This window comes from Fusarium proliferatum (assembly GCF_900067095.1).
Source record: "Fusarium proliferatum ET1 genome assembly, contig: FPRO_scaffold013, whole genome shotgun sequence".
NCBI classification, from domain to species: domain Eukaryota; kingdom Fungi; phylum Ascomycota; class Sordariomycetes; order Hypocreales; family Nectriaceae; genus Fusarium; species Fusarium proliferatum.
Genome location: NW_022194802.1, coordinates 657,495 through 682,328, shown reverse-complemented (window position 1 = coordinate 682,328; position 24,834 = coordinate 657,495). Strand labels below are relative to the sequence as shown.

Below are 24,834 nucleotides of genomic sequence, written 5' to 3'. Positions count from 1 at the left end.
ATACTTACTCGTATACTTTTCGCCATCACATCATGTCGATACATTCACGCAATGTCAATGGTAGACTTGCGCGGTGGCAATATACGCCCCCCCAACACAACAAAAACTTGGCATTAATTCTAATACCTCTCATTTGTCTTTTTTATCTGCATTGGCGAAGGCGTTTACGGTCTCAACTCGAGCTGGGAAGAGAAGGGAAAGGCTGACATTGTTACGCACATTCTGGGCAATATCGGACTAGGGACATACTACAGCATGCTTTGCGAAAAAGCAATTCTTGGGGGGTTTATTCGTCTTTGTTTCTTCCCCATACCCACTCGACTTACACACAATCTTCGCTTCTTGTCTATTACTTCATTTTTAGGTTCTGCAGAACCAAGCAACCTGCATATCGAGGGATCCGCTCTCCGTGGCTTTTTTATCTTTAAACTTTCATTTACATTCTTGCGAAAGCCACGCTGGATCTCGGAGGCATGAAAAAACGCCACAAGTTTATTACATTACCGTCATGAAGATCTCCCGAGGAGGAGTCATTAGTCTTGTTAGCGATAGCATCAAACAGTACAAATGAATGCAATTTCGCAAAACAGCCTTATCAATTCAAGCTCTCATCTTTGTAAAGTGAATGCATTCCCGGGTATCATCACCCGGTCTACCACATAACTCCAAGAATGCTATGACCCCAAAATGCAAAACATCCAATTACACTTGTCTACCCCGAAGTTCCCCCTCTCCCCCAAATGCACCTCCGGCCGGCCCCGCTCGCTGTTATTGGAACTGCAAAATCTACATAGATAGATAGCGAGGGAAAAAAAAAACACGCGTCTTACCCACAGAGATCGTCCTTTAAGACCTCCCCCCTGTTGCATCAAAAAGCCGTTGGGGGAAATGAAGATCATCTCGTGCACACTCGCTAACTCAAGATTTCTTCAAGTAATTAAGCGCCCGGGCGCTTCTTTTGTGATAACGATTCTGCGCTAAGAATGTATCTGATATGAGCTACCAGTGCGCTTGGGCTCAATCGATCACGATCGGGGAGTTCACTTTTTGCCACTGCGTACACCGCTGAAGTGGTCTAGGCCTGAGGATCGACGAGGTTGTGCACACCGAGAGGTGAAAGATGTTGAGTGTAGGTGAGTGTGTGGTACTGTAGCATGACCGTCAGGAACTGTGACGTTAATTGGCAAGCAGGTTTTTCGATATATTACAGCACGGCACAAGCTGAAGGCAAAGCGGGTGCTATGATGCTATAGGGTGGCCTGGGCGGTTTGGTTCTAGTGATTGTTACATCACTGGATAAAGAACAGCCTTTGAGCTTTGGCTGAGATGAGGATCGTTGAGCAGTTGCTCCGGGTGAACAGTCATTGCTGAAGGCGAAGCAGGGTTGTCGTTATGGGGAAACCATGTCATTCCCGTCTTACATGAAGCAGGACAACCATGATCTTCACATCCACTTTGAGCCTCGAAGACGTACCGGGAAACCTACCCTAGCGCTCCCGTGGATGACTCTCTACGCGGTTCACCGAGACGTCACCTCAGATCACTGATGAGAATGACTTGAAACCCGTTGTCGATCACCACAGCAAACCGACAACGCTCCTCCAACGGTGTTTCTTCAAACAGCCAAGACATTTCTGATAGGGCACATATGATGTTTTATCCCGGACCGTCAAACCCAGAGCCTTGACATGATATGACGTAAATAGGTCAACTGCGCAGGAACATCGAGATCGGGATATCTTCACCTTCCAGAAACAAAGAGTCTCACCTAGAAACAAAAATCCTTGCCAGTCATGGGGTTTGACAGGCGGCGATCCGGACATTTTGCTCCATGTATACGCCCCCTTGGCACTCCATTCTACATATCGTCAGAACAAGAGAAAAACTTTTTTGTTTAAAGGATAAGGGTTCTCGCTAAAACGTCATTTTAGCGGTTCTTGTGGGCTGGGTAAAACAAGGATGAGGATTAAAGCTGAGAGCCGTTTTCTTAGAGTTTGATCCACATGATAGGTAGAGTATCGGTAGTTGAGCCTGTTAGGCTTGCTGGAGATTCTTTTCTTGTAGGGAGGAGTGATTTGGCCCTGTGAAAGGCGCACGGTACAGAAAACTGGTTGAGGGGACTATGTGAGAATACCAGAATGTTGTTCAATATGCCAGGAACGTCGAAGTGGAATATCCGATGTAAGACTGAGCATCATTGAAACGAGAACGAAGACGTTGCTTGAGGAAGCAGCCTGTCTGTAGGTGATACCGAGAAACATTATGTAAGGCCCCCAAAAAATTACATGCAAATACAGATCGTAAGTTTTGTCACGAATGGATATGACATGCTCACAATGAGATGCTGTTCTGGTGAACTTGAAGTCATCGTGTGCTTATGTAATTTGGAAAGCGCCACCTGTGGCGCTTTCCAGAAGGCTCCCAAAATGGCCGCCTTCTGGAAACCTTCTTGACAGTGAGGTGAGTGGCTGGAGCAGGTACCTCATACAACCTTCCATTTAGATATTCTTGGAACAACGCGTCCTTCTCTTCACAACCTCTTTTCGCATTCAATCAACTAATTCGGTATCGCGTAAGAGAGGAGATACCATCCGTTGTCATGTCAGTTCTCTTGGAGACCAGCGAAGGCGACATTGTCATCGATCTTCTGGTTGACCATGCACCCAAACTTTGCGAAAAGTAAGTCATCCCGATGCCACCTTGTATTGTTTATATCACCGAGTCGCTGAACTAACAGATGATGTAGCTTTCTGAAACTCTGCAAGGTCAAATACTACAACTTCGCGCCTGTTCATTCTGTTCAGAAGAACTTCTCCTTCCAAACCGGCGATCCTCTCGGCCCTCTTTCCAAAGATTCTGATGGCGGCTCTTCAATATGGGGTCATCTATCCGGTGACGCGGCGAAACGAACATTCCCGGCCTTCTTCCACCCCAAGTTGAAACACTTGGAGCGAGGAACAGTCAGCATGGCTACGGCGCCCCTCCAGTCCGACCCTGATACACGTGTGGCTGGATCTCAGTTCATTGTCACATTGGGCGAAGACACGGACTATTTGGATGGAAGGGCAGCGGTCTTTGGAAAAGTTGTCGAAGGCTTTGAAGTGCTGGACAAGGTCAATGAGGCGATTGTAGACGAGAAAGGCTACCCGCTTATCGACATTCGAATCAAGCATACGGTTATTCTGGACGATCCCTACCCCGACCCGCCTGGCTTGAGGGAACCGAGCTCGAGTCCCCCTCCGACCGCTCAGCAGTTGAAGACTGTTCGAATCGAAGATGAGGCAGCATTGCACGCTGATGACGGTGTCGATGAGGAAGAGTTAGAAAGGAGGCGTCGCAATCGCGAGGCACAGGCGCAAGCTCTCACTCTGGAAATGATGGGAGATTTGCCATTTGCAGAGGTCAAACCTCCTGAGAACGTTTTATTCGTTTGCAAACTGAACCCCGTGACTGGTGACGAAGATTTGGAGCTCATCTTTGGCCGTTTCGGCAAGATTTTGAGTTGCGAAGTTATCAGAGACCAAAAGACTGGCGACAGTTTACAATATGCATTCATCGAATTCGAAGACAAGGCGTCATGCGAGACAGCCTACTTCAAGATGCAGGACGTTCTCATCGACGATCGCCGCATTCATGTCGACTTCTCTCAGAGTGTCAGCAAACTGAGCGATGTGTGGCGAAAAGATACGAACAGCAAGCGAAGGGCGACTGCTCATCGAGGCGGATGGGGAGGTGTGGATGAGCTCGAGAAGCGCCGACAATACCGAGATGAGGGAGAAAGGATTACGGGTGGTAATTACAGAATGGTTCACGGGGAAGAGGAAATGAAAGGCAAAATGGGGCGCAGTGGACAGAACCAGGAGAAGGATGATGTACCTCCTCCGAAATCCTATCATGATGAAGGGCCATCACGTCGACGAAGTCGAAGTCGGAGTCCGCGTCCAAGAGATCGAAGTCGGGATCGATATCGCAAACCACGAGATGACCGTCAAGGCGACCGGCGCGATAGAGATCATGATAGGAACCGATATCGGGACCGTGGCCATGACCGCCGAGACCGAGGTAGAGAAAGGGATCGATATGGACGGGACGATTATGATCGCAGGTCAAGGAGATAAGGAAGGACTGGGTGGATTGCGAAACGCATCACAGCAGTGCAACGCTCAAAAGCACTGGCGCCATGAGGCGCAATACCATTGACGGCAATCGTTCAGCGTTACTCTGCTATGCAACAGCTTCAGCTAATTTTAATACGGAATGCATCGTACGGCATTACACGAAAATGGAATATCCCCATAACACGAGTTTGACAGCTACCTTGACAGAGAACCTCGTTGAATCCAATGCTTTACTTCGTGATATGCAAACACCAACTTCCTCTCATCTCACATACCGTCCTTCACCGGAGCATCTGCCCCAAGCAACGGAAAACGACGTGGGCTGCTCAGTTGAGCACGCACTGAACACCGTCTACGCATGAGCGACGTTATTCTGACCGAAATGTACCGATGACCGTGGGTCGGCGGGGAGGATCTGTCTCTCGCTGTTGAGCGACGACGGCGTCGCTCTGAATAAGATCTCCGGGCCTACCCCATCTCTTTTTGCCATGGAATCACTTGCCGGCGATATCCCTAAGCTACCACCAACACTTTTGACGTTGTCATACCCGAAAGGTCTGTTTTGGACGTTCAGCAGATCACAACGCTCAACCAGGGGAATCCACTCTCGTCAAAGCATCCAGACATTATAGACCACCCCACAATATGTTTGGCTTTACATCCAAATACTGTTTTTTGTACGAGCTTGCTGGCTGTCTGCCATTCAGTCGAACACTCCAGAATCTGTCTCTTCTTCTCTACCTATAGATCAAAACCCGTCATTCTCGGCTATGATTGCTTCTCCTGTGCCTTCTAGAGACACGGGCGGGCACAAACTCCAGCTCATCAATGCAAGGCACGTTGGTGAGACCGCCATGTATTCACCACATCGAAGACTATGTAACACCCAAGTAAGGCTTGCTACGGTCGAGCTTGGGCTTATTCGACAAATGTCGAGCCCGAGCCCTGTCACCTGAGCTGTCTAAGTCAACGAAGATTCCTTGAACAAGCTCTGGGCTGAGAGATGCGGCTGCTGCCCAGGGTACGTAGATGGATCAATACGGTTGTCTCAGATCGCCAATGAGCTCGGTACTGGTAACAATGACTGGGGAAGATTGGCTGTACTACGTTGAGGTACTCCGATATCTTTCAACAACACGAGCTACGGATTTCGAGGACCGATGACCGAAGCAGAAGCAATGTTGCCTGGCAATTGCATCATTGCAGCTTTGGTCATACATGGCTCGGGGACCCATCCGTCAATAAGACGACAAGATAGTAAGTTCTGATCGGTCAGTGTTGTGTACTTTGGCCCATGTAGTGACGCCGACACGCCATGCCCAAGCATGAAATTGTTCAGGCAAAACTTGTGGAGATGTGCAACTGCGAGACGCCAAAGCCCCGTCCGCCAGGTTTAGCGGCCATGGGGCGGGCTTGACTGCGATTTCAGTCTCCAACGGGAGCCGACATAGAATCAATATAGGCCAGTGGCCTTGTGATGTTTCTGCTAAGGAAGCAGTTTCAGATTGTTCTCTGCATGTGATCCAACCTCCGGATCTTCATATCGAGCTTCCCCGCGACTGTTTTGCGGATCGCTACAGATCATTGCTACAATCAAGGGCATAAAATCCCAGTTGAACGGAGTTTTGGTCAGCCATCAAGCAGTTTATCCTCGTCCTTTAGTGGACCACGAGAGGTTTCTAGGTGAACCCCTTGGCTGAGTGACCAATAGTATTTATTGGTGGAAGCACAGCGCGGGTAGACGCAGCTTCATGGGTCACACCCTTAAATGGCATTTGGGCGAACAGCATCTCGTCGGGTTATTGCTGAAAGAAATTTCCGCCCTGAATGCTGCGCTTGCTGTATCATCACGGGCTGTCTTCTCTGTTGAGAATTGGCGTTGTCTTCTCACAGATTGTGGGGCAACGAGAGAGGAAAGAAGGGAGCGTGCTTCATGAGGCTGGTTATCTTGCGTACTGTGTATGCAGTCTGGCCATGACTGATGAGCCGCAATACGATGTACGTTTGTTTTTTGAGTTGAGAAGGCTTACCCCAGAACCAATTGAAACCGCCTTGACTCAAAAGAACGGCTGTTTGATCCAGCTATGATATGAAGTGAAGACATCGAACGATGTCTACTGCGTCAAGTTTAAGATTCTTCGTACAAGCCTCGTTCGGTCAATGGATTGGAGACGAGAGATATCACAAACGACCTTGTCTTTGCCTCTACTACTTGAGACAGTTCTATTGTTTGGGGATATTCACTCGAACAGCGCCACCGATGTGGAATCGTGCCTCAGCCTTGGAAGACCCACGAAGGGTGTCAGCTCGAAGCCCTATGCGTTTGATGCAAGCAAGACATCGCGCCACACGAACGACAAGGGCAAGACCTCCGCTACAGGTAGCAAATCCCTGTAGAAGAGCATCTGTCCGTCTCTCGTGGCGTCTTTACCGAAATCTGTTCTCGATGCGCAGCCGTAGACTCAAGCTTGTTCCAACTGCAAGTCATCGGACCTAGATATCCTATCGGCTCCCATGTTTCTGGTCGTGGTTAGTGTTTGGCTTTATTTCTGCAACGCATGCCCCTTCTTGGCTCTTTCAATACGGGCTCTGGCTTTCATACTATATTTACACTCGCACCAACACGCACCGTATGGCGGACTGTCCCCAATGTGGATAAGAGTCCTGGCTGCCACTCCTTGCTTTTTGCATGTTGCTGGCTTGAGCATCTGGGAAGTTGACCTCTTTGTATCATGATTTTGCAGATCTAACGCCGGACAACTCAGCTCATTTGTTGGGGCATATTCTTGTGTAACCATCGCCACGGTGGCATACCTTTTTTCGTCAAGCTGTGGCCACTCTTACGCCGTTTGTGTGCTGCCTTTCATTTTTGTGTTGGGACCAGTCTCCAGCATCAGAGTACCCAATACAAGCAAACGCAGGCCACAGGATACTGCATTACGAGTGGGACTTGGAGCAGAATTCTGCATTTTACACCTGCAAAGCCTCGCCGTGAGAAAAGAAAATTCATGGAGCAACGTCAAAAGCAAGTCAAACAGCGTTTCAATGGCCTAAGATGGCTGTTGTGATTGTGAGGTGAGTTTGTGCCTCAGTCTCGCCCCTGGACTGACGGGAAGAGTTTCTTTCCATGGGCACCAGCATTAGGTTGATGCCTTGCAAACCACGTTTTCAGGTGTTTGTTGTCGAAACATTGCTATCTGCAACAGTATCTTGGCTTCGATATTACCGCACACACCAGCAAGGGTTATAGACCCACCACCACCCAGCTACCGGGTTAAGAGGCTGCGATTCTATCGAGATTCGTTGATCGTTAGCATGGATTGTAGATGACCCGTGTATGAGACAAGATCAGACAAGACAATTGCAAGGGACAAGGCGCAGAGCTCCATAGGTGAAAGGCCACTGTGCGTGCTTCATATACCGAAGTACCTGTCGGTTACTGTAGTGCACGCCTGTTACACAACTGGATCACAAGCAGCAAGTCACTGCATTTCTTGACGACTAGCGTACGTTGCGCGACAAGCGAAAGATATCTCTGCACTCCAAGTTCTGACGGAAGCTAGATCAGTCAATCGTTTAGATTCACAACTAGGCTTCGTGGTTCCATTGCAGGCCTGACCTTGTCTGTCAAGGTCTTGTGTCTCGGTGGGGTTTGCCAATTGCTGCCCCAGACATAATATCCGTTTGCTGTTGTGGGCTAAGACGGTCTCTTCTTGACTACAGCTTGAGTGCTTCCATTGTCCCAAGACAGGAACAGGAGCTGTTTGACAAACAAAACGGATTGGGATCTTGGACTAGCTCGGTTGTTGCAGTGTCAGATCTGCACGGACTTGCTTATCGGCCGACGTACGTCTCGCTTCAAGTGTCGTATGGCATGGCAGCACAGTCGCACCCTCAACTGTGTACTTGAAGAGCAATTTCTATGACTTCAACACGACTCAGTCCACTCCAGATAGAGGCAGTCCGTGTGGGGATGCTCGTTTCAGGTTCTGAATAGTTCAACCCAGGCGAGGCCATCTGCATCTCATACGATCCGGGGAAGCCCAAGACCGATCAACTAGATCTGGCTGCTGCCATTTTAGGCTGGAAGCCCGTTTGGATTCGCTGTTTGGATTCGCTCCATCAATGCCATGTTAGTGAGGGATCGCTGCCTCATGGTAATCCTGCCATCATGCAAGCCACCTGTTGTTATCCGTGGCATTCTCGCAAAGCTAGTAGCCTCCAGCCAGACAATTTTTGCGTAGCACTGATAGGTGAGGAGGACTATGAGGGAGGGCTCTGGGCAAATGTCATCTGTTGTACGAGCTGTCTCTCCATTGCACAGAGCACCGGAGGAGGTGCCTCGATATACTATACTCCCTGGTTGATGTGGATCTACTCGGTGTTGCCAAAGATTAGGGCCGTTTATTGGCAGGAAGGGTAAGTCATCGTTGAGCATGGGCGAAGCAAACACTATCCAAACGGCCATACCCAGGAGCGGTCTAAGTCAGTGAGTGGTACGGAGTATATCAGGATGCCATCGGCCGCAGATCTTCTGGTCTTTGGATCTCTTGTTTCTTTCGGTCTCGTTGATTTCTGCTTCCTCAAAAACTCCAAGTTCTGTCAAGCCGAAGTTGACGGGAACTGGTAATCATAGTCTTTCACTCAACTGTTCATCAAATCCACGGCAACAAACCCATTGTTCACTTGAGTCCCTTAGTTGCCGAGAGTCCCGACGGACGAGTGCTTGCAATCCGGGAACGACTTCAAGCTCTGGGCTTTGTCTTTTGACAGCCGTGGGATCTTTTTTTTGAGACTACTCCTGTGATAAGATATCACCCAACAAGGAAGATTGCCAATCTCTATGAGGCAGTTCGACATACAGCCACTCTGAGTGTTGAATTAGACTCTAGTCTTTTGTTTTCACTACTCGAGTACCCGTAACTGGACCGGCACAATGGTCAGTCCAAACTGCTACTCGACAGATCCGCGGCGATTTGGGCCGAGCCGGGTGAATATCTTCTCATACCCGGAGCGTCGGGGGGCCGCTTACCCCGTTCATCCTGACACGAGGACAACTATCATGAGCGAGAGGGACGACGATGTGACTCCCCAGAGGAAGCGCATCGCGGTAGCAGTAAGTGCAAACCTCCCCCATCCCCTTCCTTACCTGGTGTGTGGTGTGTGCGCGAGACTTACATAGTTGTGTAGCGTGCTAACAACAGATTCAGTGTGGTCGGTGTCGAAAGAGGAAGATTCGTTGCAGTGGCGATGCTGGCAACGGAGAATCATGCACCAACTGCAAGAATGCAGGCCACGAGCCTTGCCAATTCCTCAGAGTATGTTTCCACGTGGAGTGATGCTGTGTAGTTTACTGCTTACACTATGGACTAGGTTGCGTCTCATGAAGCATCTATTGTGAAGAGTGAAGGCTTTACTTACAGCCTTGAAGCTTCTCGACAGTACCAGGCGAGAGGAAGCTCTGCCATATCGTCTCTGACCTCGACTGCCCCAGCTTATGCTGATGGTGTGTCATCCTACACCAGTGATCCTTTTGTCTATCGCGCCCCTACTACCTATGGATATGGTGCGAAGCCGTACTGCCCCCTTGCAACCTGGGGTCATGGATACGCGGATGATCAAAGCTACTACAACAGCATGTACCAAGCACCCTACTCCTCAGTCCATGACTCGGAATATGCAATCAGCCATCGAATCGCCTCTGGAACCCCAGGCAAGTCTGCCCTCTGCGTGGACATGGAGCCAAACTACGCCTACAGTGGTCCAAATAGTGCCACGAGCCTGGTACATCGACCTGCTCCAGTGACTACGGACTCGGCAAGCCTCGCGTACCAGACCATGATGCCAGACTCCACCAAGAGCCTGGGTTACCAGAGCCTTCCTACTGACTCGAAGAGCCTTGGTTTCCAGAACATGGCAGCAAGCGTCAACATGGGGGACAGGCTTTTGCCCGCACCAGTGGGCCGGACTGCGCTACCCAACTCGATGGGATCATCTTACAAGAGCGATTCTGGTAGCTCCATCTACGGCAGCAGCAGCAGCAAGTCGTCGCAAGCTTCGACATCGAATACGTCGCCTGTGAGCAGCACCTCCGAGGCGCCCTCGAGTTACACAAGTTACGAGTCCTCAAGCATGTCCTCCACCTCGGGCTGTCTGCCCTCGTATCCTACGAATCTCGCTTCTCAATACGGCCGCCAAAGCAACGACTACTACTCTTACACTAATTCTTCGGATGCACCCGTGCTGGGACCGGCCGATTCCATGCGTCAGGGCCCTGAGATGACGTACCGCTACATAGACACAACCAACTCAGTCACTGCGGCACCTCCAACTACTGCTCGTCGCGACATGCCCACCCTTAACAGCGGTGGCATATCATCCTTCCCACTGGGCCACAGCAACTCGCATTACATGACGCAGCAATCTGCAGCTTACATGATGCCTCCTGGCGATCTTGGAAGCGTTGGGGCAGACGCCGCCGCAGACAGCTACCGCAAGGCCACGGGGACGCTGCGAGCTTGAGATCTATTTGAGACGAAGCAGGACAACTCATATGAGCTACGGCTAGTATCACTGTAAATTGTTTGCTTGCATTGATACACGGTTTTGAGGTTTTACAGTACGCTATGTTTTCATTTGGGTAGGCATTTCGGCCATTGCCATTGGCTTTTCACTGTCTGTTGTTGCTATGGTTTTGGTCTTTACGTGGTCAACGGAGTTGAGGTCGTTGGCGAGGCACGAAAACGCACAATGTATGTTGTGATGAGACGAATGTCCAGCCAATGTCAGCTCGCTTGTCATGGACGAATTACTCATCGATCGTCCCGCCGTCGGAACAACTTCGACTTGGGAGCCTGTTAGCCCTCCAGAGAATTCGCAAGACGATGAGCACAGCGTTCGCCGGGGAAGCATGTCAAGCGTTGGTTTGTGCCACGGTGGCGCCTCGGTCGAGTCTTATCTCCCACCCCGATACATGAGTTACGTGTTTTTCTTTTCTTTCTGCTTTTTCCATTTTATTTGCATGATTGGTTGTCGAAGTGTGCAGCATATCGCTATTTTCCTAGCTTTGACCTCCTCTGGCGTTTTATCCCCAGGGCCTTGCCTCGCCTTGCCTTGCAGCCCTTGATTTTAGAGTCTTTCGGTACAAGAGAGGAAAACAGATTGCTGCGTGGGTGAACACAGTCATACCATTGGGCCCGGACTGCATGAGTTATCAGACCTTGAAGTTCTGGGAGAAGGAAACGAGGTGTTTTGGTCTGTTCTGTTCTGTTGGGTGCATAAGTCTGTACATTGCTTTATTTTCGGACAACAAAAAATGGTGAAAGTCAAGATTGAGAGTAGGAACTGGTCGGATAATGGATAGATAGTGAATGACTGGGCTTTGTCTCAGCTAAGTTAGATGAAAGAGCTGACGTCGTTTGACGAAGCACCTGTGTACATGTATGCAGCACCTCATGAGCATTGAGTACTCATTAGTGAGTCTGCTTTTCAATAACATGTATCTTTACGATGTGTACCCAATGTTCACCAATCTTGCTGTGAAATCGTCTTCTGAGTGACAGTTGGTATATTTGGAAGCCGAAGACAAGACTATCGAATAGTTGTCATCCCGCCAAATGATAGCCCTTGAGTTGCAATATAAAACCCCTGCTATTGTGTAATGAGGCTCACGATCACAGGGATGAGATCAACCCAAAATAGGAAAAAGACGAGTCGATAGTTCCAGGCCCACAGCGGGGTTCTTGGACGTTCTAAAAACGGACCTACTCCGGTACTTTTTCCTACAAGAGCCCGGAATCACCACGTTCGTGTCCCGTCGTTATAGCGGTTAGAGTGCAGGTGGTTCACTGAAGGGTGAGGGGACGGGGGAGCTAAATTTGGGTGATGGGGGGTCAACGTAACTGATGGGTAATGCTGTGACTTCCCCTCCACGGGCTCCGTCATAACTGTTGTCATCATCTGTTTTCTGTTTGGCCAACTTTGCAATTCCTGATATTTTCTTCTCTTCTTTGCGATTGATAGCTTAGAAGATTTTATATCCAAGGCAAAGACTTGCGTTTCGATTTTAGACATTTGACCCCTCCAAGCTAAGCTATAGCTTCATTGTCGCATTCACCGCCAACAACGAACATCGCAAACATGCAGGTTCCTCTACTTCGTCTACAATGCGGCGTGAACTCGTACGCCTGGGGAAAGAAGGGCAATGATTCTGCCGCTGCGCGATTTGCGGCCGCTACGCCCTCTGATGACCTGAAGATCGAGTCTGATACTCCCTACGCAGAGGTGAGCATCTACATGATGTGTGTCTATAGCTCATACTAAGAATTGCCTGCGCAGTTGTGGATGGGAACTCATCCCTCGAACCCTTCTCGAGACCTCAACACCGGCCGAACCCTCCTCGATCTCTGCGAGGACAACCAATCCCTCCTCTCGCAAACCATCTCCTCCCACTATGGCAACAAGCTCCCCTTTCTCTTCAAGGTGCTCTCCATTGCAAAAGCGCTCTCGATCCAAGCCCATCCCAACAAGAAACTCGCCGAGCAACTCCACGCTCGCGACGCAAAGAACTACCCCGATGACAACCACAAGCCCGAAATGGCCATCGCCATTACCCCCTTCGAGGGTCTCTGCGGTTTCCGACCCCTCAATGAGATCGCTCACTTCCTCGACACAGTGCCTGCGCTGAGAGCGCTCGTGGGCGAAGAAGCTGCGAAGGAGTTTGCGCAGGTTGCTAAGGATGGTGACGAGGGTGTTACGGATGAGAAGAAGAAGTTCTTGAAGAAGGCCTTTGGCGCGCTCATGGCGTCGTCTGCTGAGGATATTGGTGAGCAGATGCCCAAGCTTGTTGAGCAGGCGGAGAAGGAGGGCGCTGATTTCGCTGGCGGTGGTGTCCCTGCTACTTCTGGCGAGAAGCTCGCTGAGCTTGTGAAGCGAACACACGGCGAGTTTGGCGACGACATTGGATGCTTTGTGCTCTTCTTCCTCAACTTTGTCACACTGGAGCCTGGTGAGGCCTTGTTCCTTGTCGCCGATGACATCCACGCCTACATTTCCGGCGACATCATGGAGTGCATGGCAGCTTCCGACAACGTTGTCCGCGCTGGTTTCACACCCAAGTTCAAGGACGTCTCAACCCTCGTCGACATGCTGACCTACAACTTCGCGCCCATCGAGCAACAAAAGATGACACCCACCGAATATCCCTACGCAACACTCAACCGCAACGCCTACAGCTCCGGCTCAGGGGTAGTGCTCTACGACCCGCCCATCGAGGAGTTCAGCGTCGTGCGCACCCTGCTTCGCGGTGACGGCGCAAAGGCCACTTTTGAGCCTATTGAGGGACCTAGCATTGTCATCTGCACGAGTGGAAAGGGTAGAATCGCTGTTGGGCCTACGAGCTATGAGATGAAGGAGGGGTATGTGTACTTTGTGGGTGCTACGGCTGAGCTTGTGCTTGAGAGTGAGGGGGGCGAGGATGATGAGTTTACAACGTTCAAGGCATTTTGCGAGATCGATGACTCCGAGAAACAAAAGCTATAGATGCTATGGGAATGGTATGGGTGTGAAAATTGGTGTTTGTGGTAGATATACTTTTAATGAGGAATAAAGATTCATGATGGCACTCTGTGGCCCGATATTGACTTTTGCAAGGGTATGTGTTGTACTCTAACCTTATTTATGAAGATCGGGGAACATGGTGTGTTAGTTTGGATCTGAAGTCGCTTCTAATTCTGATCAATGCTGTCCATTTACATATCAACACCATCCTTTACAGTTCACAAGATATCATGATACAGTGTCAATAATCAGTGAATACCGAATTCACACCCTTATCGGTGTCATGATAAGGAAGCTTCCCCTCAAGCCCCTCCAAATGCGGCACCACTTGTCCTCACCGCCTTTTGTTCTGCCGCGGAGGATGCTCCCTTGGCACTGGATCACCAGCCTCAACTGGTAGAGAAAGACTAAGCACCATCACGATTGACACGACATGATACCCGACGATTACACTATTGAACCAAAAATAATAAGCTTTCAATTATACCTCAACTCTATTCTACTTCATGACATGATATAATAACTCTATTCACTTATAAAATCAGTCAGAGCCTCTCGTCTTTTGCTCTCTTTGCCGATCCCTTCTCATCTGCGACGCGCCTTCTGTCTTAGTCGCCTTTCCTTCCCCATACCATCCCGCCTCGGCCTGTGAGCACTCGGGCCTCTCTTAACTCAGGTTAGTCCAATTTTTTCTCATTGAATTCATGAATCTTATGCGCTTCAATTCTCTTTTTTCTTTTTTCCAATTGCGCTTGCTTTCGTTTATTCAATTGTCGTCTCGTCGTCATAATGTTTCCTTCCTCGGGTTGATTCTCATCGCAACATTCTGTTTAGGCGGTGGTATCGGGGCAGGATGGCTAACGGGCAGAAGCCTGCGCGGGACGAACTCAAGAACCTCCAAGAAGATCTCGGACCCTACTACCAAATTCCCCTAAAGCCTAGGCGAAGCGGTACTCACTCAAGGGAGAATAGCTTTCAAGAGTCTCTGCGCCAGTCCTCCAACACGCCGGAGCCGAAGCGATCAGGCTCGAAGCGACAGGATCCTTCGAGCAGAGATTCCACCCCAAGCCGCCCGACAAAGTCGAGAACCAAGAACCATAGTCGGGATATCACTTCAGACGTGGGCACGCCGAAGAGGTCGCCGAGAAGCGAACATAATACCCCGCGGCCGGAGTCGGTGAAGCCGGAGCGCCACAACCGCGAGATGTCGCAACGAAACAGAAGCGGACGGGCGTCCAACCGCAACAACGGTAATTCACATGGAGAGGAGGTACAGATATGGGAGCTGTGCAAGAGTCAAGTGGGGGAGATTGTCTCCGGAATCAATGCCGAGAATGACAGTCTTACGGAGCTTGTCACGATGGATAAACAAGTCGGTACGATGGACTTGGAAAAGATTCCGAGTGACTCGTTGAAAGAGATGGAACAGCTATGTCGGACAGGGGTTAAGCACTCGGAAGCTAACATGTCAGCACTCAAAAATACTATTGAGCAGCTTAAAGTGTTGCGCGCCGTGGTGCACGCTAAGGAACAGCAGGATGCTCAAGCAGCGGGGCCTGGTAAGAGGAATGCCCGAGACAGCGCGGCGGCAGCATCTTCGCTCTACGACTTTGATGGGGCTGGCGATTCTCCCGTACCGAGTCCAATTGGAGGATCAGCAAGAAAATATGGTGATCGAGCAAGAGAACGTGAACGAGAACGCGAGAGGGAAAGAGAACGAGACCGCGACAGCATGCCCCCAAAGGCCGATAGTGTCGAGCCTCAGGGGTCGGTTGGAAGCGGTGTCGGATCAGGGAACAACAAGTCCAAAGTTGTTTTCTCAAAAGGCGATGCAGTTGCATTCAAGCCCAAAGCGTTGAATGGGGATACAACGTCAGACTGGATACTCGGTGAGGTCGCGCAGGTGATGGGTGAGGGCAAAAGCCGACGATACAAGGTCCTCGATATAGAACCCGAGGACCAGAGCAAACAGAAGGAGTACCGATCAAGTGCCAGCAGTATGATTCCCATTACACCTGAGAGTCAAGCATCGACGCTGAAGGACTGGGAATCAGGTAAGGTGGTGCTGGCACTGTATCCCAACACAACCACGTTCTACAAGGCGGAGGTTCATAGCATGGACAGCGACGGCAAGGTCAATCTCAAGTTTGAGGGGGAGAATGACTCTTCAACACTACAACAGGTGGAGAGGAGGTTTGTGATTGAATACCGAGCATAAGCCCGACTGCACCGGGAGATATGTGCTAGGAGTTATTATATGCTCCGGTGCGTTTAATGATAGCGTTGCAGTGGATATGATAGGCATCCAGGAAAACAGTCCATAGAGCAGTTGCTTACGACGCAATAGCAAGCATCAATCGAGTATTATTACCGTTGATATTGGGCACGCACGATATGAAGTTGACCGAAGGACCGAAGTGAAGTGATTTGAGGCCTACGCTAATAAGAAGAGCCTCGGAGGTTATTAGTGTTGATGACCCTGGCCATGGACAAACGGATTGATTGATGGTTGTCGGTAAGGTTGTTTATGGCTGGAATTTGAGCCAGGTCAGGTCACTCACTCTAGGCCAGACCGCCCGGGTACCTTACAGTGACCGTATCTCATTTCAGGGACTGGACAGGGGACCCAAGTGGCCTATCGTCATAAGGGATTGGGGCTGTCAATTGTCCCCGCCCGCGTGGTTGCCCCGTGCTGGGCGCTAGGCCGAGAGGAGTCCAGGGCCAGGGGAAGGGAAGCAGCAAACAAGAGGGATTGACCCGTCCGTCCCTTTTTTTTCCCCCTGACGGGGGGGAAAAGAGAAGAGTCCAGATTTGATTGATGCTTGATACTAGATCCATTCCTCTGAGGGCACTGTAGTATTCCAACGTTTACGTCTACGTCTTCATTCGAAAAGACACCGCCAAGTTTCGGAGTCCTTCTCGTCGAAACGATCGTGCGATACGGATAAACAAAACAAAACAAAACAAACAAACGTTGCGATACGCGCCAACGAACAGCTCAAGGTGTGTTGTATGTATTGGGTCTTTTCTATCTGCGACAATCAACAAACGGCGACTCGGGAGACGACAAGAGTGGGAATCAACAGCGGGGGAGATACGAGAAAGCTGGAGCCTTGATTGCTTTTGTCAAGATCTCTCGCCTTTCTTTGGCGAACAAGACGTCACGTCAGACAGCAACAATTACATCAATCAACACCTGTTGTAATCTGACTCGCCATTCTCTGTCCTCTCGTAGCATCGGAGAGCGTTGTTGTATTATTGGTATCACGCGAGAAGCGAGGCTGACACATTGCGCTGCGAACAGGTTTCGAAACGAAACACGGCAACCCAACTCAACTCCCTTTGTATTCCTATCACATCACACCACCACCACCCACGAGCGCATACCGAATTAACATAACCGGACACGTTCTACACAAGCCGCAATCATGGGCGGCCAATTCTCAAAGATGATGGGCAAGATCTTCGGATCAAAGGAGATGCGCCTCCTCATGCTCGGTCTCGACGCTGCCGGAAAGACAACTATCCTCTACAAGCTCAAGCTGGGCCAGGACGTCACCACGATTCCCACGGTCGGCTTCAACGTCGAGACGGTTACGTACAAGAATGTCAAGTTTAACGTTTGGGACGTCGGTGGCCAGGACAAGATCCGTCCTCTGTGGAGGCATTACTTCAGCGGTGAGTTATAACGGTCCCGGAGAATGGAGTCAATACTGATGCTTTTTGGGGTTGCAGGTACTCAGGGTCTTATCTTCGTTATCGACTCTTCTGATAGGAACCGAATGGAGGAGGCTAGACAAGAACTTCACCGAATCATCAACGATCGTGAGATGAAGGACAGTCTACTACTCGTGTTTGCCAACAAGCAAGATTTGGCAGAGGGTATGTCTCCCTTTGGGCCCCCATTGTACGATTCCACTAACAAGGTACAGCTATGAAACCCCAAGAAGTCACCGAGGCTCTCCAGCTCTCCAAGCTCAAGGACAAGGTTTGGTACGTGGTGCCCAGCTGCGCCACCACAGGCGAGGGTCTTCTCGAGGGTCTGGCGTGGTTGTCCAACAATGTCAAGGCCCCTCCGACTCCGGCTAAGAAGTAGACGAGGAGCGAGTCATGCGACGTTTCTCGTCTTCACCCCGAGGGCTTTCCACTACCACACTATCTCGAAACGATCCCGAATTCTTTCCTACCTCCCGAACCTGCATCTCGATATTAAGAGTCTACAAGCTATACCAAGCTTGCGGCAAAGGAGGGATAATTTCGCCCACACCACATCTCGGGATCATAACAGCCCTCCTCTCCATACGGAGAAATCACCCCTCAAACCCTCATCTACGCCCTTTCCAAGCTCCTCACACCAAAACAACTCGCCGAATTTGCTGAAATACCCGGACTGTTTATCATATCTTTGCTTCTTTTTCTTCTTCTTCTTAATTCTTCTATTTTATTTTATTTCCCACGGGGGAAGTAAACTCTTGTTGATGAAGGGGGATGTGGGGAGGAACTTTACACACAATAAAATGATAGATAATTCACAACGGGTGGAGCAGGCAGTTTGTGGGAAAAGAGAGAGAGAAGAGATAGGCAGACGTATCTGAGGCATGTCGACCTCGAAAGTCTTTTTTGTATTGTTGAAATCTTTGTCGTTGCTGGTTTTTATGCGCCCTTTGTGTTTTTCCGTATCGTTGGTGAAAGAGAACCTGTGTTAAAAATAATGTCACTGGGCCCCCTTTTTTTTATGATATTTGTCTTAATGATATGGCACCCTTTTTTTTACTTCTTGGGGTGGTGATGTGAGATGGTTGGGGGAAGAGTCAGTCGGCGATGTGGATTTAGTGATGAGTAGAGGGTAGGCAGTTGGGTGAAGGGAGATGAATACGACTATGTTTAAACTTTCCATGGATCCTTGTTCTTAGCAGTCCATTCTCTAAGTTGTACCTGATTGCTCCTTTCTTGCTGATCGCAGCACTTACTCATGGTCTATCTTGCATAGTTGTTTCTCAGCTCTGGTACAGAGCAGATCGACTCACGCCTTGTTGCATGCCGTTTGAGAACGTGGACGTAAAAGTTGCCACCCGCTATCCTTTCCAGGATGGACCATATAACTTTCACTTGTATCACGAATAAGCTGCAGTGAACTAATCTCCATTATACTGAACGCCGGGTATATGCTATAACAACCGCTCTATCTATCCGCTCAACCCAAAACTGACAACCGTAATCCATTTATACATAAACGCCGTACTACGCCGAACAATAATTATTGATACAATCCACCCCATGCCTAACGATGTGGAAATTGCGTTGCACACCATTTACAGAAACACGAAGGTGGGTGAGCAATCTGGCAGTAAACCATCGACGGGCGAATGGATGGTTCAGGCCGAATGACCGATGGGTGCACGACCCAAGGATGAACAGTTCGTTAGGCACGACCTCTTACCACATTGGGATCCTACTCCTTCTGCCTCTTGGCAGGCCTTATCAACGAGTCGTCCGGTAATCCACTCCGCTTCGTACCCGGAAGGCTACTCGTCCGTATATCGTTATCGTCTTGACTCACACGTCGACAAGGATACTCGTTCTTGCAGCCCTCGAAACAATTCGCACTGACACGGTCGCCGGTTGAGAAGAAGGGAGACTGAAGAGCTTGTGCAGCTGTGAGACGTTTTGAGGGGTCGTACTCCAGAAGACCGGCGAGGAGCTTGTAGCCTTCTGAGCCGAGAGAGGCAAGTGGTGGTGTGCCGCCGGGGGCGCTGGTGTGGTTGATGGTGCTGTAATACCACTTCTCGAGGTTTGAGCCGCCTGGAGGAGGGGGCGGTGGGTTGCGGGAGCCGTAGTGGCCGTGGTGGTGATGAGGATGATGATGGCTGTGATGATTGTGGTGAGATGATGCCATGGAGTTGGCCAGAGTGTTGAGTTGGTTGTATTCGGGCATGGTCGATAAAAGAGGCCATTTGTCCTTTGTTGGCACGCCCATGATTTCAATAATCTTTTGCATCTGGTTGCGTTGAAAGGGAACCGTCTTCTTGCTATCCATTTTGGCTTCCTCTCCTTTAAATATCGGCCTCAAGGAAAGAAGCTCGGCGAAAATACACCCAACAGCCCACATATCGATGGCAGGCGTGTAGTGGTATGAACCGAGAATGAGTTCGGGAGCCCGATACCAGATAGTGACGACAACTTTATCACCGCTAAAGAGTGAGTGTAGTGGTTTATCGAAACGACGCGCTAGACCCAAATCTCCGATCTTTACTTCGCCTGATGAAGTGACCATGATGTTGGCGGGTTTGAGATCGCGGTGAAGAACCCAGTTGATGTGTAGGTACTGACATCCGTTGAGGAGTTGGAACATGATACTTTTGATAGTTGCCGGGGGAATCGGATGTCGTGGCTGTTGTGTGTGATGATGGATGATTTGTAATAGATCGTGCTCGGCATACTCAAACACCATAAAGATACACTTGTCCTCAAGCATGATTTCGCACAAACGAATAACGTTGATGTGGTGAAGTTCGCTGCAAAGACTCATCTCACGGATCGCACTCTGAGAGATGCCCGTGTAGCTGATCTGTTCACCTTCCTTGTCGGGCTTAAACTTCTTGATAGCGAATTCACCCACAGGCTTGCCATTGCGGCCAACAGCCTTGTAGACCCGTCCATAGGTACCCGAGCTGATGAAGCCAATGATGCGGTAACGATCTGTGATTCGGACTTTGGGCTGATACCCAGTCGAGCGATCGTGAGGTTCTACATGACGTTTTTGGTAAGCGTGAGCAGGAAACCCGAGGCCGATGTGAGGACGGAGAGGCATCGCCGAGGATCAAGGCTTTTGTCTCGGTTGGTGAAGTGTGCGTTTAACCACTCGGCATTGGCACAGAAAGATGAGTGAGATGACGATGGTGAGTGATTGAGGCGAAATGTGAAAGGCTGGTTGAGGTCCACAGCTGCAACGACAAAAAAGCAACGGAAGCTTATCAGACGCCGAAGACGGAAAAAAGAGAACGAGACACCGAAAGATTAAATAAAGTGATGACAATGGCAGACAGAACAAGACAAGACGCTTCAGCCGATGAGACTTTTAAAAAGACGTTGAGTTGTTGATAGCTCGGAAGAACCGAGACTGAGCTGAGCTGAGCTGAGCTGAGTTGAGGAGAGTTTGAGTCAGGCAAGTCGTTGTTCAAAGTCGACACCTCAGGATAGATAGTCTTTTCCCTCTTTGGACAAGTATGCGGCGTGAACCCCGAGTGAGGCCTAAAAAAAGCAGACTCTAAAGAAGAGGAGAAGGACGATTAAAAAGGAAAAGGGAAATCAGAGTAGCTGACGACAAGATTATGTACGTGGAAATTGAGAATGAATATTGAATGGACACGGAAGAGATACAAAATGCATGCAACGGCTGAGCTAGACTAGTGCAGTGCAGTGTGACCGATATAGGAGACAAGGAACTTTTAGATAGGCGATATATGCTCGTGAGATGTGACAAACCCAAAAGATGAACGGCAATTGGAGAGGAAAATAGAAATAGAACGGACTCACCCTCAAAAGACGCCTGAACACTCCTCTTCAAACTCCCCCTGACGACACCCAAGCCAACGGATCCCGGGCCCGAAGCCCCCGTCGGCGGATTCGTTACACTCATTTACTGTCCGGGAACCCTCCAAAAAAAAAAAAACGGAACGGTCCTTCCGAGCACTATCTCTCTCTCTGCCTCTCTGTCCCCGTAAGCGGGATTCTCTCAAATCAATGATTTGCGGGTGGAGTATCACCCACAGGAGAGGAGATTGGATGTGCCCGTCCGTAGTGTAGTGTACGCCGCTTGGTATCAATTCAGAAAGGCAAAGGGCTCCCCGCGCGGGGAAAAAAAGGGAATAGGTAATAGAGGGTAGGTAATAGATTCTCGCCTCCTCGTTCTAATGCACGACGCGTGAGAGTTGATAGGATGCGCATACGAGATTGTGTATCCCGTACTGCACCCTTTTCTCCCTTTTTTGACTTTGGTGCCGCAGACTCTAATAAAACAACGGCACGGCACTGTAAGGTTTCTCGGGAGCTGCAGCCGCTGTACTCACTTTCCAGTCTCCTTGCGGCACGGATCTCTATCCCTTGGGGCGAGAGACGCGATATGGGGTAATCGCTGCGGAGCCCCCTGTGGAGATTGGGAATAAGATGGTTATGAGTCTGAGTCTGGCTGTGAAAGCGATCGGTTGCGCTGGCGATGGGAGGGTTTGCGACAAAGGATAATGGTGAGAATGGGTTTGGTATGATCGAGATTCATGCCTCGTGTTCCAGAACTTTGCGACTGTTTGTCACATATCAGTGATGACTAAGCTGGCTTTTTGGTGTCAAGCTTGTTGGTGATGGTTACATTGGACACGCTTTTGGAATGATCATGAACTATACTTCTCATGCTATCGCCTCTCAATGATCTTAACATTGAAACTCGTCTGAAATGGTCAATTAGCTCAATTGACACCAACACAGAAATGAGACTCCCAGTCAAGGCAACATGATCTTCATAACGTCTTTTCTTGCTGTCTACCACAGACTGACTTGAACGCAAAATACCTTCCCCTCTAACAAACGCTCAGAGGTTCTCTCTTATCGCGGTCCCAATTTCTCAAGCACTCTAGTACCCTCCTCCTCCCACTCCGCCTTGGTAACCCACATACTCTCCTTGTCCGCCATAATGTTGGCCAACACCGCTCCACCAAGGAACACCATGTGTCGGCGTCGCGGAGGATCTTCTATCCGCACCTTGAACTTGCTCAAACGCTCAGGGTTGCCCTGCAGCGCTCGTGTGAGCCACAGCTGCTTGAGCTCCTTCTCCAATCGCGACGGAAGACCGGGATACATGCTGCTACCACCAGACAGAACAATAGCCTTGAACAGAGACGAGCGGATGTCGACGTCGGCAGATTGGATGGTGTTGAAGAGGAATTCGCCCAGACCGGGGGATTCGCTGTCGACGAGGTGAGGCTGGAAGAGACACTCGGGCGCTTCGAAACGCTCGCTGCCAACGCGGATCACACGTCCGTCCGGCAGGGTGTAATCCTCGACGAGCACAGTGGTGTCCTCGCTCAGGCGCTTGTCGAGCTCGAGGTCGTACGACACGTAGCATAGCTTCTCCTTGATCTGGCGGACAGTTTCGAAATCGGCGGTTCGGTTGAGGGCGTAGCCGCGGCGCAGCAGCAGCTTGATGAGGTTGCGCGTGACGTCTCGGCCGGCAACGTCTAATCGCTTCGTGAGGTGGTTGAGGACCACGGATTCGTAGACGGGCACAATGTGTGTGACACCATCGCCTGAGTCGACTACGACACCGGAGCTAAGACCTACACCGCATTGGTCAGCACCAACTCTTGCGCAAGAAGCATTGAAGCTTCGGGGTAGACTCACCTTGAGCGTATAGAGCCAGAACGGCCTGGATGGCGACGTAGACACCGCCAAAATTATATCTATCAAACATAACCTCGCACATCTTCTCTCGGTTCTTAAGAGGGTTCATAGGAGGCTCCGTCAAGAGGATCTTCTGGCCCGTAGGATCGACCTTGAGCTTCTCGTAGAAGGTATAATCCCACAGATGTTCCATATCGTCCCACTTCTTAACGATACCGTTCTCCATGGGGTAGCTGATCTGGAGCATTGTCCTCGCGGCGGCAGCTTCGTCACCGCACATGATATCCTTGATGACAACATCGCTATCGGTCTGCTCCTCGGAACGAAGGATCGGTCGGCCTACGATGGAGGGGTATTGATGTTCGGGGAAGTTCTGCGCGGCATATCCGACCTTGAGGAAACCGGTACCTCCGTCGAGGACTAAGCGGTAGAGGTTCGAGGTCAGCTTGCGTCAGGGGAGAGGTGGGAGCTTCTGGAGCTTGCGGAGCGAGGATGGGAGCTTACCAATGGGTGGAGGGTTAGACATTATAGTGATGGCCCACGACGGCGGATATGTATTGGGAGGGTTGTGAGGCCGAGGAGGTGTCGTGTTGGTATATGGGAGCTTCAGCTTAGAGGAGGTTGAGGTGGTCGTCAGTAGTGGGGTTCGAGTGGCCGACCGTCGTCAGAGGTGGCTGAGGCGGATCACGTGGCGCCCGCGAGCTGGTTTAGCTTCCGTCATGTAGAAACCCCTCTCAAGATAAGTGAGAGATTTCAGTGTTAGAACAGTTTTAGAGCTTCATCAAGCTATATATATATCACTATATTCATCGTCGAGTCTTTGCATCAGCCATCATGTCCGAGCTCCGTTTCCTCAGGCGGAATCTCCGCATTCTCGTCCTAAACCCAAACTCATCCACTATTATGACTGACGGCATGGCCAACGCTATCCGCCAAATGTCACTCCCAGACGTATGATATACACACAGCTAAAACAAAACAGTCTTCAATTCTACACAGGCTGATGTGTCACAAAAGTCAGTTGAGATCTATACCTACACAGCCCCTCCCCACTCCGCCCCAGACAGCATCAACGACCAGGAGGGCATCGACCGCAGCACGCAGGCCGTCCTCGATGACCCCAAGATCGAGGAGGAGCTTGAGTCGGATAAGTACGACGGCGTTCTCGTTGCGTGTTTCAGCGTTCATTGCTTGGTGTCAAAGTTGACTAGGTATCGACATCTTGCAGTGACTGGGATTTTTGAGGCGAGTATTCTCACGTCTCTTTCGCTCATGGCTGCACCCGATAATGCAGGAAAATGGGGGATCGTCACTACTGGAAAGTGGTGGGAGGACCACTTGTCGCATGGCGTCAAGAACTTTCTTGGGCAGGCGAAGGATGACGTGAATAACAAATTTGCTGGTGTTTTCTCGTCCGGGCTTACGGCGGGTGACTTTCACACTGTTCCTCCGGAGAAGGTAAGGGAGAAGCTCAAGGAGGCAACACGAAAGTTGCTCAATGAGGGACAAGTGTCGGTTGTGCTCATGGGGTGCGGTGGTATGGCTGGTCTGGAGGAGATCATCCGATCGACTGCTATCGAGGAGTACGGCAAGGCTGACGGTAACCTTGTCTACATCGTCGACGGAGTCAAGGCGGGCATCATGCAGTTGGAGCAGATGGTCCGCAGCAAGAAGATCTTTCGGTAAATCAGCAGTCGCCTCGTTCTATCTGTAGAGCCATATCTGCGACTGTCTATTACGCTGCTTGAATACAAATAAAGAAATC

General features: G+C 50.1%; 8 protein-coding genes across 8 annotated transcripts; 6 read left to right on the top strand and 2 right to left on the bottom strand.

Annotated features, from left to right (window-relative positions):
• Window positions 1–2,599: 2,599 nt before the first annotated feature.
• FPRO_12866 (uncharacterized protein) lies at window positions 2,600–4,118 on the top strand (the record flags this gene model as incomplete). Its single annotated transcript, XM_031223429.1, has 2 exons — window positions 2,600–2,679; window positions 2,747–4,118. The coding sequence occupies 2 exons, from the start codon at window positions 2,600–2,602 to the stop codon at window positions 4,116–4,118; spliced, it is 1,452 nt and encodes a 483-aa protein (XP_031088789.1).
• Window positions 4,119–9,180: 5,062 nt separating this feature from the next.
• On the top strand, window positions 9,181–10,640 carry FPRO_12865 (uncharacterized protein; the record flags this gene model as incomplete). Its single annotated transcript, XM_031223428.1, has 3 exons — window positions 9,181–9,234; window positions 9,329–9,436; window positions 9,492–10,640. The coding sequence occupies 3 exons, from the start codon at window positions 9,181–9,183 to the stop codon at window positions 10,638–10,640; spliced, it is 1,311 nt and encodes a 436-aa protein (XP_031088788.1).
• Window positions 10,641–12,257: 1,617 nt separating this feature from the next.
• FPRO_12864 (putative phosphomannose isomerase (manA)) lies at window positions 12,258–13,658 on the top strand (the record flags this gene model as incomplete). The annotated part of the gene is made up of 2 exons (XM_031223427.1): window positions 12,258–12,401; window positions 12,456–13,658. 2 exons carry the CDS (start codon window positions 12,258–12,260, stop codon window positions 13,656–13,658), a joined length of 1,347 nt encoding a protein of 448 aa, XP_031088787.1.
• Window positions 13,659–14,529: 871 nt separating this feature from the next.
• On the top strand, window positions 14,530–15,894 carry FPRO_12863 (uncharacterized protein; the record flags this gene model as incomplete). Its single annotated transcript, XM_031223426.1, has 1 exon — window positions 14,530–15,894. The coding sequence occupies one exon, from the start codon at window positions 14,530–14,532 to the stop codon at window positions 15,892–15,894; it is 1,365 nt and encodes a 454-aa protein (XP_031088786.1).
• A 1,210-nt stretch (window positions 15,895–17,104) lies between these two features.
• On the top strand, window positions 17,105–17,772 carry FPRO_12862 (putative ADP-ribosylation factor 6; the record flags this gene model as incomplete). Its single annotated transcript, XM_031223424.1, has 3 exons — window positions 17,105–17,354; window positions 17,412–17,558; window positions 17,609–17,772. 3 exons carry the CDS (start codon window positions 17,105–17,107, stop codon window positions 17,770–17,772), a joined length of 561 nt encoding a protein of 186 aa, XP_031088785.1.
• Window positions 17,773–19,128: 1,356 nt separating this feature from the next.
• Window positions 19,129–20,487, bottom strand: FPRO_12861 (uncharacterized protein; the record flags this gene model as incomplete). Its single annotated transcript, XM_031223423.1, has 1 exon — window positions 19,129–20,487. The coding sequence occupies one exon, from the start codon at window positions 20,485–20,487 to the stop codon at window positions 19,129–19,131; it is 1,359 nt and encodes a 452-aa protein (XP_031088784.1).
• A 1,787-nt stretch (window positions 20,488–22,274) lies between these two features.
• On the bottom strand, window positions 22,275–23,595 carry FPRO_12860 (putative actin-like protein ACT2; the record flags this gene model as incomplete). Its single annotated transcript, XM_031223422.1, has 3 exons — window positions 22,275–23,005; window positions 23,070–23,489; window positions 23,574–23,595. 3 exons carry the CDS (start codon window positions 23,593–23,595, stop codon window positions 22,275–22,277), a joined length of 1,173 nt encoding a protein of 390 aa, XP_031088783.1.
• Window positions 23,596–23,903: 308 nt separating this feature from the next.
• Window positions 23,904–24,755, top strand: FPRO_12859 (uncharacterized protein; the record flags this gene model as incomplete). Its single annotated transcript, XM_031223421.1, has 2 exons — window positions 23,904–24,020; window positions 24,087–24,755. The coding sequence occupies 2 exons, from the start codon at window positions 23,904–23,906 to the stop codon at window positions 24,753–24,755; spliced, it is 786 nt and encodes a 261-aa protein (XP_031088782.1).
• Between the last annotated feature and the right edge of the window lie 79 nt (window positions 24,756–24,834).